Source organism: Miscanthus floridulus, chromosome 5, assembly GCF_019320115.1.
Source record: "Miscanthus floridulus cultivar M001 chromosome 5, ASM1932011v1, whole genome shotgun sequence".
Lineage (NCBI taxonomy): Eukaryota > Viridiplantae > Streptophyta > Magnoliopsida > Poales > Poaceae > Miscanthus > Miscanthus floridulus.
The window spans coordinates 145,795,134-145,815,625 of record NC_089584.1 but is presented as its reverse complement, the minus strand read 5'-3'; the positions used below and the strand labels follow the sequence as shown (position 1 = coordinate 145,815,625).

The window sequence follows — 20,492 nt, the reverse complement described above, 5'->3', positions numbered from 1 at the left end:
ATACGATCAGGATCGAGATGATTAGTCATCAAAACAGGATCTAACGTCAAGAATTGAATTCAACTGTGTCGGTAATCAACAGACAATAGATCAAAATAGTAAGACTAACAAATCTCAATCTAGATCGTGCAATTGGTGATATTATATTAAACAGTAAACTATTTTACACAATATCGATAACTTTGATCAATATCAACGTTTACAAGAGATCAGTCGTGTGTTGCAGCCATGTAAAGGTTGATACGAATTGATAACTAATCTATACCGCGATTTATAAGAGATCAGTCGTCTGTTGCAGCCTTACAAATAACAATATAGACCGATAACTAACTTATACCACGACCAACAAGAGATTGGTCGCCTGTTGCAGCCTTACAAGTAACGATACAAGTCATGAAGGATATTCACAAACAAGCCGGAGTCAGGTCGTCTAATGCAGCCCTGCTTGCCCAAAGAACTCGTCGAAATCTACTCTACTCATACTCCTAAGGGGTGGCCTAAGCCAAAAAGTAAAGGTACTTGTTTGGTTGATCGATGAAAGATGTCGATTACAATAACCGGGATTCATTAGTTGTACCTAAGACTTGACTACGAGTCTTGGTCGAAGAAGACCGGTTATGAAGTCTTGGAAAAGAACATAAAGCCTCCTAAATTACGATAACTGACCTCAATCTTTCCCTTGTATGAAGTCCGATGTGTCTTCCTGCTTCATGCCTTGCCTTTCTCGCCAATGGGGCCCATTCTTTCGAAGTGATGATGTCACCTTGTTAGTTGATTCCGTTAATGACCGATTTGGTTGAAGACTTCGGCTTCCCTTGATGAATCTTGACTTTAGGGAATTCCGATCTTAGACCAAATTTCAGTGTCAACAGTTTCGTAACTTTTAAGTTTCCAAGTTTTCGCATAAATTATACGTTATAAGTTATATGCTATAAGTTAATACACATAAATATTTGCTAGAAAAAATCTTCGAAACATATATAAGTGTAGTCTAGTTTTGTTCGACTCATCACGTAGAACACACCGGTGTAGACAGAATTAAAAATAGAAACACCATTTAGAAGTTATAGTATTTTAAAATAAATGTTTTGTTTTTTCGTAGTTTGTGCCTGCGCTGGCGTCAGCATGCAGGGTGAGCGCACTTTGTGTTTTCGTGGAGGCTGAACGGGTGCGTCTAAAAGAAAAGCAATGGGATGTTTTTTTAAAAAAAAATAGAAAGTTTTGCATGTCGGAATATTGATCATCTGGATTGAATCCGGTGATCGTTCGTTGTTTAGCGTGGTCGCCTCTCGACCTCTTTGATTTTGAGATCAACTGTCCACTGTCCTGTGTCCTCCATTTGATTTATCCTCCTATCCTGCTTGGGCTTGCTAGTCTTACTCCTACCAGGCTACCATTGAGATATTCTAGGTCGAGACCGGTGAGAGGCAAAGATAGCAGCAAGACATCGAAAAGGAGCGAATGGGCCCGTGATTTAGTGGTGAGATGCTACCACCAGGGTCTGGTGATCGTACCTTATTCTAGATTTTTTTTTCAGAATTTTTAAGGTACACGTACGCGTGCGTGTTTGATGGTACTTTACGTTTCCCACGCACTAAAGGTGATGTCTCACAATCTCTTTTTTGCATGTGTACGGACGCGCACGTGTGTACGTGTGGTGTAAGTGTGGAGTGTGCGGGTTGTGTGCGTGCAAGTTGTACCCGCTAAAAAAGGAGTAAAGTGCATCAACGGTCCCTAATTTACGTTGTGTCATCCCGGTCCTTAAAGTTACAAAACAGCCATTTAGGTACCTAATGATTGTTTGGTTCTCAGTTGGGTCCAATCGGGCATGACACACGTTCCACTAATGCCACTGCCCCTTGAGCGAATGCAAGGGCAATCAGAAGAACCTGTGTCGCTGGGAGCCACCATCTCCTTTCTCGTCAGTCAGCCGTCGTCGCATCCATCGCCCCTCACCGTAGCTTCCTCTGTCCTGCATCCGCTGTAGATCGCGCCATGTCTCCGGGTGCTGCTGAGCTCCATTGCCACGGCTATGGACGTGCTGCCGAGGGAATGTCGTCAGGGCGTCCGCAGACGCCGAGGAGCTCGCGGGGTTGGGGTCCTGGCAGATGTGGCACACGGCGGCGTGGCTGCGGCAAGACCCGGAGGACGACCACGCGAGGCGGGGCGTACGCTCAATGCTAGCGCGGTTTTGCGACTGGCGTGACGCTCGATGCCGGGGACACCAGGCTCGTGCTCGCTTGCGTCGGCGTCGCCACCTGGTCGCACTGCCCCGAGGATGCCGCGTTCCTGAAGGCCGAGCTGCTGGAATGCCTAGAGACCGGCAGGGACAACGACAACGACCTCGTGCTCATTGGTGGCCTCATGGCGTTCTTGCTCTACTGTCGCGTTGTCCATGGGCGGCAAGGCTGCGATGGCGAACGGGCTCCCGCCGAGGTGCGCGGCAAGAGTGAATCGGGAGGCGCTGCAGTGCCCGATCACGCTGGAGCTGATGACGGTGGCCATCGCCCAGATGTATGACCATTTTGGAGCTGATTACAGCCATCGGCTTACACTGACGAAACTAAAAACAAGTCTGAAAAGCAGTCTGAAACTGAACACTCAGTTCAGGTGACGCGTGCACTGTGGTATGCAATCAAGAGCGGGTGCCGGACGTGCCCTGTCACTGGTGAGAGGCTCTGCAGCGCCGAGTCGTGACGAACCGCGAACGTCACGGCACGCGGGGTCATCTCGAGCAGCTCCTCCTCAACCAGGGCGTCTCGCTCCACGAGCCTAGTAGAAAAGCACCGGCCGCTGGTACGCAGTCGACAAGACCGCCACACTATTCGGCACGGTCGCGGCCGGCGTCGTGCGCCTCTCCGCGGCGTTCCTAATGGCGAGGCTATCCAGCGTCGCGCCCGAGGAGCATAAGAAGACGACGTACGAGACCCGTAAGCTCTCAAAGCGAAACGTCTTCTAACGAACGTGCCTCGTGGAGGTGGAAGCCGTGCCGTGGCTGCTCCACCTGCTCTCCTCCACGGACGCGTCCGTGCAGAACAACACCGTGAACGTGGAGGCCAGGAGGCGGGCGGTTGGTGGAAGGCGGCGGGCATCATCAATGCCGTGAACGTGGCCGTTTAGGTCAAGGTGCGGCACAACGCGGCGGCCGTCATGTTCTACCTCTCGTCGAACCCAGACTCCTAGAATACTGCAACGAGATCAGCCGCATCCCATGGACGCGCTCGCCGCCCTGCTAGGTGCGTCTTTCTAAAAGAGATAAACACTGCAGCTAGATTTTACTATATTTGGTATGCAACTCAACTTCATATCTGAATTGCAGAGTACTGTCAAGGTATGGAGTTCGTGCATTCCCGACGATTTTCCTTCTGAACTCTACAGTGCGTGTGCGTTATCATGGATCTCGGGCCATGAATTCCCTTGCTATGTTCTATAAAGATGTTACAGGTATTATTTCCTGCTGCACCTTAACCATTCAGATGCCATGCACTGCAGATTTAGCATGCATTTTTCCTAGACTGTAGATATGGTGGTATTTTAGTAGGATTCACATCCCACAGCTTGAGCCACTCTAGCGTTTAATTACCTTTCCATAAAGTTTTCCTAGATTTCACCTTCCTTTTGGAATTCTGAAGGCCTGAATCCTGTATCATTGGACGCCACATCCCTGGAGAGAATGGTGGATACAGTTACTATAATTGATCATGACAAAAAGACTGAAAAGGAGGATTCGCTGTTATCATGGGCAAGATCACCAGACCGGTTACTTCATCAAGATACATGTCTTGCATTGGCTAGCTCCTTTGTCCTCTTGAGGTTGCTTCATTTCCTTCTTCCCAAGCTTAATGCATGTATGAAGCAAGCCTGGAGGACGCCACTTTATGAATTGAATAGGTTGTTCCCTAGCTTGTCTTGAGGAAGGCAATGTGGAACTGGAAACTTGAACTGACTCTCTAATAAGGCAGCATACTTATAAGAAGTGATGCCGGCAGCAAACCGGATCACGAGGAAGCCAGTGTCAAGTTAATCCACATTGGTGGCTCATGGCTGAGTAGTGAAAATATACTGCTACCAACTCTGTATACCCTGAAGGTCAGAAGGTCTCGTCAATTGATGCACTGTTTTCCATCCATGTCGAACTCATTCCGTGTCAACTATGTTTGGTCTTTACCTTGGGAGATATCTTAATGCAAAGCATAAGTGACGTTCTTGGAAGTGCTGACTTAATGGTAGTCATCTGTACAACTGTACCATTAGCCATCTCCGTCTGAGTTCAGATTTGTATCTTGGTGTTACTCCTGATAGACAAAAAAAGGCATGTATTCTAAGAAAGATTGTTCATTTATGTTAGGCATAGGCATGATTGATATGTTTGTGACCCAATTAAAGTCGGTGAAGTCTGTACCTTTTGTTTTCCCATTCTGTTGACCAACTGGGTTGTTATAGTAAAGTTTGCTGGCTGTAAATGGAATTGCTGCCTCATATCAACTTATCAATAATTTTATTTTGCAGGCGATACAATCTTATTTGACGCAGTAACCATTAACCAATGTGTCTATCAACCAGTGTGTGTCTCACCGTTTATACCATGTTCAACCATGTCAGCGTTTTTACCCGGTTCGACCAAACTAACAGGTGTTTGTTTTTCCCCGAGTGAAATTGGCATTATTAAGCACAGAATAACTGAGTTGAACAACTTCTGGACCGATAATGAATTGTGTGCTGTGTGGGGATTGTTAGCATTGTTGAGCTTCGACTTAAGCACAAAATCGTATTACGAGACTGTTGGGATTTTCTCCTCTAAACTTTGTAGCTAAAGCTATAATAAGTGGTCTAAAGTTAGCTCTAAACCGTCAACCTCACATTAGAGCTTAGAGCTCAAAAGTGAGCTAAAGTGCTCTAAAACTTTTAGAGCTCTAAAGTTTAGAGAAGGGAATCAAACACGTCCTAAATTACCATCTTATTCTAGTCTTCGTCTCGTCATCAGATGCGGCTCCACTCAGCAAAGGAGATATCATGGGCTCATCATTAGGAGCTTAAATGAGCTTCCCCACAAGGGAATCTCAGCCTAGAAACCTATGAGGTAGTTTCACTACACACAAAAGCCATATTTCTAATAGATGTTTATCTTTGATGATCTTGTAGCAAAGGATCCGAAGTCAAGTCTCTGATTTTGGTTGGGAACTCTGGTTTCTTCTCAGTTTTTGAGTGCATGGAAAATTAAATCGCGTGAACTTTTTTACTTATTAGAGCATCTCCAAGAGTGTAAAAAAAAATAGTTTCTCAAATCATTGAGTTTTCCAAGTTCCAAAAAAGGATTGGAAGCATTAAAAAAGAGCTTCTCCAACAGTTTCTAGAAAAACGCTCCTAAGAATCGCACCACAGCACCAGGAACGGCCATGTCTTGTCGGACGGCAGGATCAACTCCTCCGAGGACTGCCACCACCACCACAAAACAGCACCACGCTCAGCTTCATTGGCATCAGCTACAGCTACAAGTGCGGCCGCCAGCACCACAGGAGCACGGCAACGAAGCTAGAGCTCTACCGCTTGGATGGATCTGGTACTACGCCGGCTTCCTGCCCTGAAGCTCACAGTCAGAGGAGCGGCGGCAGTCAGCATGGTGGCCTGCTGGCCAGTGGCCAGGCACAGGCAGGCGGCGACCTCCAGCAAAAGGCAGCCGTAGCGTGCCGGTAACGCCCAGCTACTCCGCGGGTGAATTTCTCAAATTTAAAATTTAAATTTTGTAAACGACCTACCAAAATAATAACCATATGAGTTCCCAAGCCATCCTGCTACCGCAGCCGCTCAAACTTGACTTCTTGGGTGCACTATCTCCACGACCGAACGTTGATCCTTTGACCACTGCTGGACCGAATGCATGTAAGCCTGGACAGAGGATCAGAGACAGAGGGCCAGAGGGGCGGCGCATCTGCCTCGTGGGTCTCGTGACGGCGACGACGTCACGGCATCTCCCCGCCGCCGCGCTCCGCGTGCATGCAGGTTCCAGCGGGCGCGAAGCCTCCGGCGGCCGGCCATTATATTCTTTCTCTCCCCTCCTGACCTTTTTAGGAGGACCCATTTCTTTTTTCTTCTTAAATAAAGGAACATATTATCTCAACCTCTCTACATGAACCTAGGATGCACAAAGCTCTCTTACACATGAGGCACATCTCACAAGAAAGAGGGGGGAAATGCTACTGAGCACCACCCAGCACCCAGTTGTTGCTGCACTCTTCGCCGTCCATAACTGGGGAGAGCTGAGAATGAGAGAGAGATCAGAATCGGTGACAGCCATGGGACAGAGGGCAGGAGGAAGGAAAACATGGTACAGATAGGGTGATGGACGGTAAGGAACCTCTACCCATGCTTCTATCAGGGCAGAGGCAGCGCCGACGAGGACACAGTGTCCTTGGTTTTGCTCCCTGCCCCTACTGGACAGTGATTCAGTGAACATAGAACACCCACCTGAGGAAACACCCAAGCCTTTAGCACCCAACCATGGGACGCCTTCCGAGATAGCAGCCTTAGTTTTGGCGCTACGCTTTTAGCAGCAGATAGAGGAAAATGATACAGATTTACCACATTTGCTGGCATGGCACGCCACATAGCAGTCTAGCTTGGCTCGGAGGCATTAGGGCCAGGTAAAATGACCGCCCCTGCCCCTGGCCTCTCTATTCCCTCCCCTGCGCGGCCCGGCCCACTCTACTCTCCCCTTCTTTCTCCTCTGCCCCGCGCGACGCTCAGCCACCGCAGCGCCGCCGCCACCGACGACGTGTACACCGCCACCCGCCCCCTACCTCGAGCCATGTCCCAGTACGCAGAGTCCTCTGCCGCTGGAAGGGCCAGGAGTAGGCTGCAAGGTGTTCGGAGCTCCCGCATTGCTTCCATGGCTATGGATCCAGTTGGTGAGCTGAGCGGGTTTCCGCTGATCCCTTGCCCGGACTGCAGTCTTGCTCGGGTGGTGGAGGGGAGGACCAAGAAGGACAGTGAAAACCACGACCGTGTTCTTCAAGTGCGCGAGGAACGGGGTGAGTTGTGTATAATATGTTCCCCCTCATTAGCATTTAGGGTTCTAAATCTCCCTCTAAATCTTGTTGATTTTACCGTTCTAGGACATGGCTCGAGGTGGGGGGCAGGTGGCGGTGTACACGTCGTCGGCGACGGCGCTGCGGTGGCCGAGCGTCGCGCGAAGCAGAGGAGAAAGAAGGGGAGAGTGGAGTGGGTCGGGCCGCGCGGGGGAGGGAATAGAGAGGCCAGGGGCAGGGGCGGTCATTTTACTTGACCGGCTGACCCTAATGCCTCCGAGCCAAGCTGGACTGTTGTGCTGGCGTGCCATGCCAGCAAATGTGGCAAATTTGTATGACTTTCTTCTATCTGCCGCTAAAAGCATAGCGCCAAAACTAAGGCTGCTATTTCAGGAGGCGTAGCGCCAAAAGTTAAATACCCCCAACCATGAACCATCTCCATGCGACCAGGGAGGAAGAGGAAGAGCTGGATTGCATGTACAGGCAATATCAACCACTGTCAAAGACTGAAAGTTAAGCAATTTCAGGTACACGTACAAATTCAAATTCGTTCTTCAGCACGTGCATGTGAGTATTCGTGTTCTTGCTTTTGTTGAGAATATGCAACTGCCAAATGAATAAACCAAACACCAGCACTTGCATTTGGTTATTACGGATATCATACACCAAGGAACAAAGACATGGCTCCATTTTATTCGATACGGTGAATCTTACTAGATTTACCTTTACCAGACCTTGTATACACCATCTATTCTTCTTGCACTACTTTGGAATCGAAACTCTTCCTTTTCGTTCTATTGTTTTTCCTTCCGTTGAGAACATGCAGTTGCCAAAAACATCAAACGTAACCCCCACACACTTGCACCAGTAGTTGAAAACTTTGGTCATGTTGGATGTCATACATCAAAGAACAACGACAAGCCTCCAATTTTGTAAACAGTGAATCTTTCGCTAGATTTATCTTTGTGGAGACTTGTGTTTCATTTGTATATATATGTATATGCCACCTCGCAGTACTTTTTTCTGGATCAAATTCGAAGCTTTATTCTTTCTCCACCTTCTTTATATCTTAATAGCCACAGGACTAAACTGGCATTCAAGTTGTGGGTGGTGGCACAATCCCTACCATTGGTGTGTAAGAGGTCGTACTATTTCAGTTGAATTTTCAATAGACTCTGTGCTTCAGCTGAATTTCACTCGAGTTCTGTCAAAATTCTCTTCAATACAACGGTGAGGATAGTAAAGCAACTCAATATAAGAAATAGTAAGGCCACGATAGGCACAGCTTCCACAGCAGCCTCAGAATTTGTTTTTTTTTTCAAATAGGTTAAATGGAATATCTTCTTATGTGGAGCTTCTTAAAATGTAGCCCAATTTAGTACAGCTCCGTTTTACTAGTGGAGTAGCTTTTTTTTCTTTAGCTCTATAAGCAACATCACTGAGAGCTGAAGCTATTTTTTTTGTATAGTAAAACATCTTCTCATAGTAGATAAGATAGAGGGAGCTAGAAGAAGGTAGTATTTTTAGCTCCATCTGGCTCTCACACCTCTATGAGAGCGGGCTTTAAGGAACTCCATTGGAGGAACTGTTTTGTTTTAACCTATTTGGTAAAAAAACAGCTCCAAACACCTTCTGAATTTGCTAGGAAAGCTATGCCAAACGTGAGACAAGACTCACAAGATTTGAACGTTGAGTTGAGCTAAAAAAATACTAGCTCCTTTCAGCTCCCTCTCCTAGATCTAATGTGAGAAGTTGTTTTACCAAACGTTTATCCTAAATAGATTTAGCTCCACTAGTAAATCTATTTGTGGAGCTAGAAAAAAAAAACTACTTCACCAGTTAAGCGGAACTATAGCAAATATGGCCTAAGTCTAAAACACAACAAGTTAGTCAAAAAATCTACATTGATTTAGCAATGACAAACATTTAAATGTTAAAATTCTCTGCCGAATAAAACTTCCTTTGGATGGAGAAAACGAAAATGTCAAAATTCTCTCAACGTTTAGACATGCAGATGGATGTGAGTTCCCAAGGCATCCTGCAACCGCAGCCGCTCAAACTTGACTTCTTGGATGCACTATCCCCACGACCGAACGTTGATCCTCTGACTGACCCATGCAACCATACCATACCACTGCTGGACTGAATGCATGTAACCCTGGACAGAGGATCAGAGACAGAGGGCCAGAGGGGCGGCACATCTGCCTCGTGGGTGTCGTGACGGCGACGGCGGCACGGCATCTCCCCGCCGCCGCGCTCAGCGTACATGCAGGTTCCAGCGGGCGCCAGGCCGCGGGTCACGTCCATGGTTGGTCGCATCCTGACGGCTCCGTGGCGCTCTTGGTCTCCCTGGCTGTCTTCATCTGACCAATTTCGTTTTTATGCGGAATATAAGATCCATTCGGTTTTTTTTCTAAGTCTTAATCAAAATTTCACAAAACTTTCAAGTTCTCGGGCAGAATGTCAGAGATTTATGTGGGTAGGTACCACCGCTAGTTCGAACGGATTCATTGGATGGCGGGAATTGCGCGATGTAGATGAGCACATGCCGTGGCGGCGTGGCCGACAGCCGAAAGGCCGTCCATCTCGGGGAATTCCGAATTCAGATCTCGATCTTTCTGATGCGCAGCGCAGCCATGGATCCATGAAACCCACTATGGAGATGGCACCAGTGGTCGCTGCAATTCTCAGTCAGATCAGACACAGACGGACACACAGGTTCAGTTCACACTCGGCAGGCCTGGGTTTTCTTACCCCGGTGGCCGGTTGGGTGATCGATCACAATCAGGAACCAACCGCTTCTTCCGGTCACTGTTGCATTGTACGACGAATGCACAACGATGACGGCGTACTGATGTGGAAGCCGATTGAGACAACAACAATATATAACAAAAAGTAATATATATGATCCGCTGCCTCGGGGAATAGTTCATAGTTGGGAGAGGTTGGGTCAGATGAGAGGAAAACAATTCAATCCGCTTTCTTTGTCCAACCAACAACCAGGCCAGGCCAACATGATCTGGTGTGAACGATCGAGCAAAGGTTTTGCTTTGCATCTCTAGAGGCCTTTTCCCCCCTCCATTCTAGAGGGAACCGGGTTCTTCATCATCTGAATATCTCATACACACGTCAGGCTTGATCAAAAGGCCCGACTCCAAGGTCAGTAACAGAGCTTTGTGATGTGTCACTGGGCCCGAGTCACCTTTACTTGTTTCCTCCGGCCAGCCGGCGCAGCCGGAGCCAGCCACCGACGAACCGCATCCACCGCTCGCATTGCATGCATGCGTGTAGGTCCGATGGCTAGCAGGGCTTCATTCGTCTTGTTTCTCTCTTTGCGAAAGCAAAGGATAGGGCAGGAGACAAGTTGGCCTGTTCGCTTAAATTTATTGGTCGGCTTATCAGTTAGAATCTACAGTATTTTTCTCTTACAATAAAACAGCTTCAGCTAACTTTAATACCAGCCAAACAAGCCCAGTTAAATTTGTCTGATAAGCTAATAAGCTCGGCCACTGTGGCCTGGTTTAGTTCCAAAAAAAATTTTCACCCCAAACTATCACATCGAATCTTGCGACACATGCATGAAGTATTAAATATAGACGAAAAAAATTAATTACACAGTTTGGCTGGAAATCGCGAGACGAATGTTTTAAGACTAATTAGTCCATGATTAGCCATAAGTGCTACAGTAACTAACATGCGCTAATGATGGATTAACTGGCTTAATAAATTCGTCTCGCAGTTTCCAAGCGAGCTATGTAATTAGTTTTTTTATTAGTATCCGAAAACCTCTTCCGATATCCCTGAAACATCCGATGTGACATCTAAAAATTTTCATTTCGCGAACTAAACATGTATCTTGTGTGTCAAACAGGGAATCGGTGAGTTGTCAATCTCTGACGGCATGCCGAGGCGTGCTGGAAAGGGTAAGGCATGACAACGGCTCTCCATTGGTCAGTGGTCACGCAGCAGGCTGGCCTTATCTTCACCTGAAAGAAAAGAAAACCAAGGCGGCAAGGAAGGAACGTAGCAGCAACACACTGGACACTGCCCTGCAGCTGGATTGCAGGTCGTAGCCCGTAGCCTATATAAAACCCCACCAAGGCAACCACGTACCATACCCGTGAGAGCTAGAATCCGTTGCTCACTACTACAGCATAGCCGATCGTGCTCTAGCTAGAGCTAGAAGCGAGGATCGGAGGTAGACAAGGATGGAGAACAACAGCAACAGGCAGCAGGCGCCGCCGCCGCCACCAGGTCAGATCGATTATTATCTCCGAGTCCGTAATAACTAACACAGATAAATTAAAGCGGGCGCTTCAGCTTCATGGCTGGATTGTTCTTAGCTTGTTCATTAATTCATGGATCATGAATTCATGATGCGTGTGGAGCTGTGGATCGATGGACACACGCTAACAATTGAAACGACATGCATGCATGCAGGCTACCCGACGGCGGCTGCAGGCGCCGAGGAGCAGGGAGGGAGCAGGAAGGGACGCCGGGGGAAGACGACCTCGCGCGGGGAGAAAGGCTTCATCGAAGGATGGTAATTACAATCATAAATCTATCTCCTTATTAATTCCATCTTATAAACTGAAATCTTTAGGAGTTAGCATCATCCATGTCGTTCGTCATCGATCATCTGCCGACCAGTCTCTCCTCATGAACTGAACTGTCCTGTGTTTTGGTTTCAGCATCGCGGCGCTCTGCTGCTGCTGGATCTGCGAGATGTGCTGCGACTAGGCGCGCCGCAGCTCGCTCCGGGCGGCCATACATACGCATGTGCATGCATGATGAGAGCCTCCTGCTTTGACAAGAAAGATCTGCTCAGCTGTTTACTTGTTGTTTCGGTGTAGTAAAGGAGCTTAGCTTAATAATTTATTAATATCTGTGATGATGAGATGATACATGCGCTAGCTGCCTGTCTTTTATTTGTGCTGTACGTAGTACGTGTACATCCCGTACTGTACCGTTACTTATGTGTGTACCGTTACTTGATACGTGAACCTTCTAGGTGCTATATATACTTGAAAATGTCTCATTCAATCACTCTCCAGGCATTATCAAAAAAAAAAAAAATCACTCTCCACGTGTGCTCCTTGACAAAAGCTCTTTATTCTCAACGACTCGTGGTGTGTAGGTGTCGACATTGTGATTGTGACCTCTGAAATTGCACGATTGACCCCCACCCTCTCTTTTATTTAAAAAATTTCGTACCATTACCCCTGATTAGAGTAACTCGACGCACCAGCACCACTGCTCCTTGCTCTGCCCATGGTTTTGCCACAACTTTATATTACAGTTTCTAGGCTGTGGCTATAAAAGTATGCTCTTAGAAAGTAACACTAACAAAGCACATGAAATCTAGACAGTAATTCTATTAAGCGAGAACCATTTATGCTTAGCGATGATATCCATAGCCGCCGTTTCTAACATACGGTAAGCCCCACTTCAACCTTGATACGTCGCTCTTCGTTTGGAGAATGGTCTCAAAACGATCTCGGTATATAGCCTGAAAATTAATAACCTACAAATAATATTGGTTGTGTACTAACAGAAATTGTTTTGCCATAATTTAATGAACAAAACAAAATGCAGGGGACCAATGGTGCAAAGTTGATGAAAGCGAGCGCAGAGAAATGCAAATGGGCTTCCGCTGTAGGGCCGTCTCGGCTTACTGGGCCGTGAGTTCATACGTACACAAGCTAACACATTGGGCTTTTCTACCTGGGCCTCCCCGCTCCAGGACTCCGATCAACGTCACCGTACATGAGCCGTGGGCTCTTGGATGGCACGCGTCAATTTTGTCGTCTTGGGTTGGAGCTTTGCCTGTCACGACTCACGACGGTCGGCCCAGTCAGCACGGACGGGTGTCAGCTGACTTGGTCAAACTCCGGAACTGGTCAAAACCCCAGAGAGTCAGAGACGCGTTCGGCTTCGGCTTCGGCTTCGGCGCTGTGTGTGCTCTCAGCTGTGGCTGCGAAAGCGAATGACACAAGACACATCGGCGAATCCGCCGTATCTTAGTCGCGATCGCGACCTGCTACCGTCATAGCAATCCTACTAGACACCTGCCCAGGTTGCTCTGCTTGCACGCTCGGGGCCTCTATGAATCCGTTCAATTGCCGCCAAATTTAAATTTACTCGGTTCGTCGATCAGAAAAGCACGAGCAGAAAAAGGTTAAAATATGAAATTATTCCACAGATTCACCTGGCAGATCTGATGTGGTGCCTGCCTGCCTGCCTGATTCGCACTGCGACCGTGATTTATCAACTGATGAAGTGATGAAACGCCACGGCCTCCCTGTCCCCTGCGGCTGCGTGTCGTAAAAATCGGAGGCCGCGGCCCGCGGGACAGGCAGACAGCGACCGACGACGCATCCATCCATCCCCGGCCGCGGCCAGGTCGTCTCCCATCCTCCCGTCCCCCTCCGCCCATGGACGACTTGACCGCTTCGCCGTGCGCACCGCTGCCGCCCCCTTACTCCACCACTCCCACACTTCCTCTCGGTCCCCACCCAACAAAGCCACCGCCTTGGCAGCAGCGGTGACTCCCACCGCCTGCCGCCGCTGTGCTGCCTGCTGATTGCTCACCTGCCGCACGCGATGGCGAGGGCCGCGGTGGACGTGGAGGACCTGCTGGTGCGCGTGAAGACCGGCGCGGAGGACGAGCTCGCCGCCGTGGCGCGGGAGGTGGCCGCGCTGGCCGGGGACGGCAGGCTCGGGGAGGACGACGACGAGGACGGCCTCCTCGTGCCGGCGCTGCTCGCGCGCCTCGCCGCCGCGGGCACCGCTGACGCCAGGGTCAGTGTCATGGCCGCGCTCAGGCGCCTCGCGGGCTGCGTCGCCGGCGAGAGCAAGGTGAGTTGAGTGAGGCCCACGCACCCGCCCCCCGAATCCCCACTCTTCCTTTTCTTTCTTGCCTACGAAATACGAATACATACACGCCTGCGCGCTCTGTGTTCGATGCTATGCTCGTACGCTACTGCTTATACTAGTATAGTACTACCTACGCTACGGTAGTAAATTTCGAAATGCTTCGGTTTTGGACGGTCGACCTCATCATTCCTCTTGCTGCACTTGCGAGAGCTGCCCTCTCACCAAGCTGCATTCAGCTGATTATCGGACTTGCATTGAATCTTCTCCATCATCTCTGTTCTGACAAGCAGTACATTCGCGTCTCTCGACGCACCACAGGAGAGGTTGGCGAGCATCGAGGCGCTGTCCAGCATTGTCCGCTCCCTGTCCAGAGACGTGGACGAGAGGACGGAGGCGATTGCGGTGCTGCTGGACCTGTCGGACATCCAGCAGGTCAGGCAGAGGATTGGCAGGATCAAAGGGTGTATCGTCATGCTAGTCACGTTGAGGAATGCACATGAATCAGGCACCGTGGACAATGCGGAGAAGTTGCTCAGCATTTTGTCGTCCAACCCGCAGAATGTGCTGTTGATGGCGGAGGCTGGGTACTTCCTGCCGTTGATACAGTACCTCAAACAAGGTATTATGATCTGGCATACTATGTCTCAGATTGATTTTTTTTAAGTGTGTGTGAACATAAGTTCTTATGGTTTTCTCCGTATCTTGAAGCCTTTTTAACAACACAAGTACCTACAATAAGGCAGAGGCGGTACAAATTTTCCATTTTATTATAAGGTCCAGAAACTTCGACTCTTATAAGAACAATAGCCTCTCGAAGGAAATGGAAGAGATATTGCAAGTAAAACGATGCAAGAGAAGTAGCGATTACTTCATTTTTTAATTTAACTACCAAGAATTTTGGTTCCATCACTTCTGTTCACCTCTTTCTTATCCATCAGGCTACAATATTCTGAGAAAAAAGTCACTAGATTAACTTCAGCCTATAAATTTGGAATTCAATGTAGAATTCAACTTTCTCCACTCTATCTAACCATATCATCACCTAATAAGCTTTGCCCTCCTATTTACTTTGCAGGTTCTGACATGAACAAGGTCCTTATGGCAACCGCTATTTCAAAAATGTTCCTATCTGAACATATGAAATCTTCCCTCGGCGAGGATGGAGCTATTGAACCCCTCATGGACATGTTTAAATATGGAAACCTTGAAGCCAAGCACTCGGCCTTAGGCGCCTTGCGTAATCTCTCTAGCTCTCTACAAAATGCAGAAATCCTGATAAATTCTGGTGTAACAGGACCGCTGCTCCAGCTCCTTTTCTCTGTGACATCAGTGCTCATGACCCTCAGGGAGCCAGCCTCAGCTATACTTTCAGCTATAGCACAATCTGAGCGTATTCTACTTCATAAAGATGTAGCACCTCAGATGCTCTCGCTTCTTAATTTATCGAATCCGGTAATTCAACTTCATCTTCTGAGGGCCCTAAACAGCATTTCCGGGCACGCGAATGCTAAAAGAGCCAGAAGTAAAATTAGGCAAAATGGAGGGGTGCAACTGCTTCTACCTTTCCTAACAGAAAAGAATGTGGATATCAAAATTGCTGTGTTGCATTTAATGTTCCATCTATCGAAAGATTCTTCTCAAGAATTGGCTGAACAGTTCAGGGAGACCCATCTAGATATTTTGGTAAAGATCATCTCTTCTCCTACTTCTGGAGACGAGAAGGCTGCAGCTGTTGGTATCCTAAGCAACCTCCCAGTGACAGATAAGAAGGTAACTGAGATTCTGATGCAGGCAAACTTGATTCCTACTCTGATCACCTTGTTTGAAGCAAACATCGCCGCTTCCGTGACACCTCAAAGAATGTGGTTGCTTGAGGGCATTGCCGGTGTATTTATTCGGTTCACAGTTACCTGGGACAGGAAGCTCCAGAGTTCAGCAGTTGGATATGGGGTGGTTCCTTGCCTTGTTAAGTTGCTTTCAGAAGGATCATTGGTTGCCAAGTCTAAAGCAGCGACATCCTTGGCCCAACTATCACAAAGCACAATGGCGCTGCGTAAGTCAAAATCGCCAAGGTGGCTTTGTGTTCCTCCGTCAGCTGAATCTTACTGTATAGTCCACAGCTGCCAGTGCACTGTCAAAAGCACCTTCTGCTTATTAAAAGCCGGCGCCGTCAGTCCTCTGGTTCAGATACTAGAAGGTGAAGAGCGCGGAGCAGATGGAGCAGTGCTGGAAGCACTGGGTACTCTTATGCAGGACGAGATCTGGGAGAATGGGAGTAGAGTGATAGAGAAGGCATCAGGCATCCATGCTCTGCTGAGGATTGCCGAAGCCGGAGAGCTGAGTTCCCAGGACAAGGCGATATGGATGCTGGAGCGGATGTTCCGGCTCGAAGCCCACAGGGAGCGGTACGGCGAGATCGCACAGGCTTTGCTCATCGATCTTGCCCAGAAAGGAGACCCTGCCCTGAAACCGATGATCGGCAAGATACTGGCTCACCTTGAGCTGCTGCAAACACAATCTAGCTACTTTTAAGCGTGCAGGTGTTACTGCAGAGATACTGGCCATTTGCAGTTACTCAGGGCAATGCCATCTGACCGGGCAATGATCTGAACGAAATGGTATACCAGATTGTGGGCCGTGACGTGCGAATCATTGTAACTTCAGGCTGTGTTGTTTATAGCAGATTGTGCGAATATTTTGCACAGCCTCCCTCTGTTCTTTAACATTTGATGTTTGGTCGGTTCGAAATAGAAGCAATCAACGTCAAATGTTAGAGAACAAAGAGAGCGTTGTTTTTTTTCCCTTGTAGATCCAACGAGTTTTGCTTCAAAAGAGTGAGAATATGTAGGATGTATAGCTAGCCATGTGTACTCCTGTAAAGTTGTAAAGTGGTGACAATGGCAATAGCTTAGATGGAGAATATATTGCCATTTGTACAGCAAACTCGTTCAGCAGAGAAAGTTGAGCCGTTTCCATTCGCATGTGAGGCGTTAATGACTCGTCGTGACTCGTGAACGTGTCATGTCTGTTCTCCTAGATAGAGATGTGTGTTTATCTGGAGTGGTATGCTTTTCTGAGGCCGCTCCATCTGATTGTGTGGGCCGTGAAGTGTGCATACCTGTAACTTTAGGCTTATGTTGTCATAGCAAATTGTGCGAATATTGGACGTTTGTTAGTTCAAATCTGAGCTAAGTGTGGCCAAATACTAAAAGAACATAGGGAGCATTATTTTTCTTGTAAGTAGATCCAACGAGTTTTGCTCGAAAGAGGAAGAAGATGCAGGCTGTATTCTCCTAGATATGCTGATGATTTTGATGTGCACAACACATACACATGTCGCATGTTATCTGGAGTCACATGTCCTATAAATTTGACGGATTTGCGCGAACCCATGTCCTATCGAATCCGTCAAATCTGGTGCGGTGAGTAGCAGCCAGCGAGCCAGCTTTGCCAGGCGCCCAGGCCCAGGCGGCGACGGCACCCGTCATCGGTCATCCGGTGAAGTTTTACCATAAAGCCCCTGCTGAATCGCACGTCAGCCCGTCCCGTGGCACTTGTCAGTTCGCGTTCGCCACCATCCTCTCTCTCTCCTCCCAAGTCCCAGGCCCCGTCCAAAACCCCCCACCAATCCCCCAAACCCAACCTTCGCAACAATGGCGGCGCCGCCTGTCCAGTCCGTGCCACCCGCCGCGGCGGCGGCGGCCGTGAACGAGGACGGGTTCCGCCTGGGTTTCGTCGGCGCGGGAAACCTGGCCGAGAGCATCGCCCGCGGCGTGGCGGCGTCGGGCGTCCTCCCGGCCTCCGCCATCCGCACCGCGCCCCACCGCCGCCCCGAGCGCGGCGAGGCCTTCGCGTCCTTCGGCGCGTGCTTGCTCCAAACCAATGCCCAGGTATCCCCCCTCGTCGTCTTCTTTTTTCCCCTTTGCTCTCCGGTCCTCTTGATTGAGCGCGCTTGTATTTCCTGGCACATCGCCGTGGAAACTCGGCTCTTACGCGAATTTTAATCCCCCGTGCGTGCTAGGTTGTCGACGACAGCGATGTGATCGTCATCTCCGTGAAGCCTCAGATCGGTAAGTGCCGAGTGTGTGTGTGTTTTGAGTTTTGCTTTCTGGATCCAAGGAAGTTGATTGTGCAATCTTATGATGTTTAATTAATTTCGTGATCCATGAACAATCCTTTGCTGTGTCCGATTTGTTCTCGTGGTATTTGTTTGTGATTCTACCCATTGTTTTAATCATGCACACACATCGAATTGCAGTGAAGCAGGTTCTACTTGAGCTGAGGCCACGTCTGTCAGAAGAAAAGCTTCTGGTGTCCATTGCTGCTGGCATCAAGATGCAAGATTTGCAGGTTAGCGTGCTTTTGAAAATTTTACCATCTCTATCAACATGATTGGATGTGGTACAACTAAAAGGGTCCAGTAGATAATGCATTGTTTCAAATATTTATTATTATTATTCCATTCCAGTTTACTTACCAGGAATAAACTGATGACATGTGTTGTAAATGGGTAGTTCAGTATGTAAAGCATCTGCTCATATTCATTCACAATCTCTTGATCCGACCCGAACAAAATAGAAGAATTGCGTATTGGATGAACCACACTATCATGCTAGTTTCTTCCTGAATTTACACTTGCAAGGTTCTGTTTCCTACAATTCTAAATTCATAGAGGGATTCTGCTTGTTTTTATAAAATTGTTTTTTTATCTGTTGGGTGTAACAAGGTCATGATTGGATTCTCTGAGTAAAAATTGTCATACAGATCTACATTTTACAGTACGTGGAATTATTTGTATGACTATATTTGTTGTGTTCAAATAATTTCCTAATAGATCCAATTGAATTGCTCATGTTATCTTTCAGTTACCTGGTAGTTCTTACTTTATCATTCAGTATCTCAATATGATAATTGCCACTAAAACTACATAAAGCAACAGTTTACCTCTGTCAGTATTTAAGCTGCTCTACTATCTCAGTGCTATTATATTATTATTTTCTCTAGGTCAACACGTTGTATGCTGTGTTGGAATTCTATATCCTAAGCCCCCACATCCTTCTCCTTTGATTTCAGGATTGGTCTGGTCAACGGCGTATTATTAGAGTAATGCCCAACACCCCTTCAGCTGTTGGACAAGCTGCATCAGGTAGACTTTTCTGACAATCCATGACCCATTTTTAACCTATGAATAATACATGAAATGTGGTATGCCTTTTATGAATGAAAATTTGGTAGGCAATCTCTGTCATGAAATGGCTGCTTTGTGTGCTTAACGTTTATGATTATAGAAAATTTGGATGCACTGAAAAAATTGAATTATCTTTCATTGTGCTATACTAAAGTAAATTATCAGGGGAGGTAACAAGATGAAACACCGTCTGATGTTTTTGCTTCTCACAGTCATGTGTTTGGGAGAGATGGCGACTCAGGATGATGAAAACCGTGTAAGAAAACTGTTCAGTGCCATTGGAAAAGTTTGGACAGCTGAAGAGAAATATTTTGATGCTGTAACTGGCCTGAGGTATGTAGCTGACTGTGTATGTGATACTGAAATAGGGTGTCAACGTTCAAGAGTGAAGCTAATTTCTGTATTTTTAATGTTAATATAGTGGTAGCGGCCCGGCCTACATTTTCTTAGCAATAGAGGCCATGGCTGATGGTGGAGTTGCTGCTGGGCTTCCTCGTGACCTTGCCCTTGGTCTTGCGTCTCAAACAGTGAGTGTTCATTCCATTAAGATATGCTGCAATCCACTCTTTGTATATGCTGTGTGATTCTTTTTATCTTTTAAGTCACCATCTCCTGATAGACGTTTGTATTCTTCATTAAACTGAGTTCCTTTATGCATTACTGTATCTTGGTTCAGTAAAACTGAGTTCCTTGTGCATTATACGTACTCAGTTTACACCACGTTGTCTTTTTTTTTTAATATTAATATAGTGATTTCTGTTTATCGTCTGCCTTTCTCATAGACGTTTTGGTCTATTATATATGTTGTTTAGGTTCTTGGTGCTGCAACCATGGTCAGCCAGACAGGTAAACATCCAGGGCAACTGAAAGACCAGGTCACTTCTCCAGCAGGGACTACCATAGCCGGGATTCAGGAGCTCGAGAAGGGCGCATTTCGTGGAACGCTGATTAGTGCTGTTGTTGCTGCCGCAAAGCGTTGCCGCGAACTGTCATAGGGTTCGATCCATATTCATTTTGGCGGATTTTGACAAGGATGCATTTTGTTGATATACATGCGTTGGTCTGCAAGGTGCAAATTGTTTGGAATATTAGATTAATAATGTATTGGTGGCTTTAGAGCGGTGAGATGTAATCATGGTATTTTGCAGAATCAAGTGACAGTTATGATAAGTACATGTTTCCTTGCAAAGCTTGGTGTAACCATTATCATCAAACGGCGAACCTTAACCATGAATCTAGAAACGAGGGCAAATGTTTTATTCAAGAATGCGACTTTTTTTTAGTTTTTCACAGCCCAGAGAATTAAGCGCACATTTTACCTTGTTAAGTTATAATAAGGACATTCACTATTGAAATACGTGCATAAGCAGACACATCGGCCACAGTTTTATACTGCGGTGTTA

At 47.4% G+C, this 20,492-nt stretch overlaps 3 protein-coding genes and 1 pseudogene across 4 annotated transcripts; all 4 read left to right on the top strand.

The window, feature by feature from the left end:
• The first annotated feature begins 1,867 nt into the window (after positions 1 to 1,867).
• Positions 1,868 to 3,236, top strand: LOC136455560 (U-box domain-containing protein 19-like; annotated as a pseudogene).
• Positions 3,237 to 3,287: 51 nt separating this feature from the next.
• On the top strand, positions 3,288 to 4,507 carry LOC136455559 (5'-adenylylsulfate reductase-like 4; the record flags this gene model as incomplete). Its single annotated transcript, XM_066455532.1, has 2 exons — positions 3,288 to 3,444; positions 3,633 to 4,507. Coding segments are annotated over 2 exons (438 nt in total), but the record flags the coding sequence as incomplete, so codon positions are not given.
• An 8,529-nt stretch (positions 4,508 to 13,036) lies between these two features.
• Positions 13,037 to 16,882, top strand: LOC136451098 (U-box domain-containing protein 43-like). 2 transcript variants are annotated; one of them, XM_066451842.1, is made up of 4 exons: positions 13,037 to 13,101; positions 13,228 to 13,883; positions 14,220 to 14,520; positions 14,977 to 16,882. In XM_066451842.1, exons 2-4 carry the CDS (start codon positions 13,629 to 13,631, stop codon positions 16,431 to 16,433), a joined length of 2,013 nt encoding a protein of 670 aa, XP_066307939.1. In that variant the 5' UTR covers positions 13,037 to 13,101; positions 13,228 to 13,628; the 3' UTR covers positions 16,434 to 16,882. The 2 variants fall into 2 exon arrangements, with proteins under 2 accessions (XP_066307939.1, XP_066307938.1); XM_066451841.1 differs by lacking the exon at positions 13,037 to 13,101 and having other exon boundaries at positions 13,122 to 13,883.
• A 408-nt stretch (positions 16,883 to 17,290) lies between these two features.
• Positions 17,291 to 20,456, top strand: LOC136451099 (pyrroline-5-carboxylate reductase-like). Its single transcript, XM_066451843.1, has 7 exons — positions 17,291 to 17,791; positions 17,923 to 17,971; positions 18,160 to 18,251; positions 18,975 to 19,047; positions 19,302 to 19,422; positions 19,511 to 19,616; positions 19,902 to 20,456. Exons 1-7 carry the CDS (start codon positions 17,555 to 17,557, stop codon positions 20,082 to 20,084), a joined length of 861 nt encoding a protein of 286 aa, XP_066307940.1. The 5' UTR covers positions 17,291 to 17,554; the 3' UTR covers positions 20,085 to 20,456.
• Positions 20,457 to 20,492: the final 36 nt, after the last annotated feature.

Coding starts and splice junctions, on each gene's coding strand:
- LOC136451099 (XM_066451843.1), top strand. CDS start 17,555: ATGGCGGCGCCGCCTGTCCAGTCCGTGCCACCCGCCGCGGCGGCGGCG. Junction 17,792..17,922: donor TGCTCCAAACCAATGCCCAG/GTATCCCCCCTC, acceptor CGTGCGTGCTAG/GTTGTCGACGACAGCGATGT. Junction 19,048..19,301: donor TGTTGGACAAGCTGCATCAG/GTAGACTTTTCT, acceptor TGCTTCTCACAG/TCATGTGTTTGGGAGAGATG.
- LOC136451098 (XM_066451842.1), top strand. CDS start 13,629: ATGGCGAGGGCCGCGGTGGACGTGGAGGACCTGCTGGTGCGCGTGAAG. Junction 13,884..14,219: donor GCGTCGCCGGCGAGAGCAAG/GTGAGTTGAGTG, acceptor GACGCACCACAG/GAGAGGTTGGCGAGCATCGA. Junction 14,521..14,976: donor GATACAGTACCTCAAACAAG/GTATTATGATCT, acceptor TTTACTTTGCAG/GTTCTGACATGAACAAGGTC.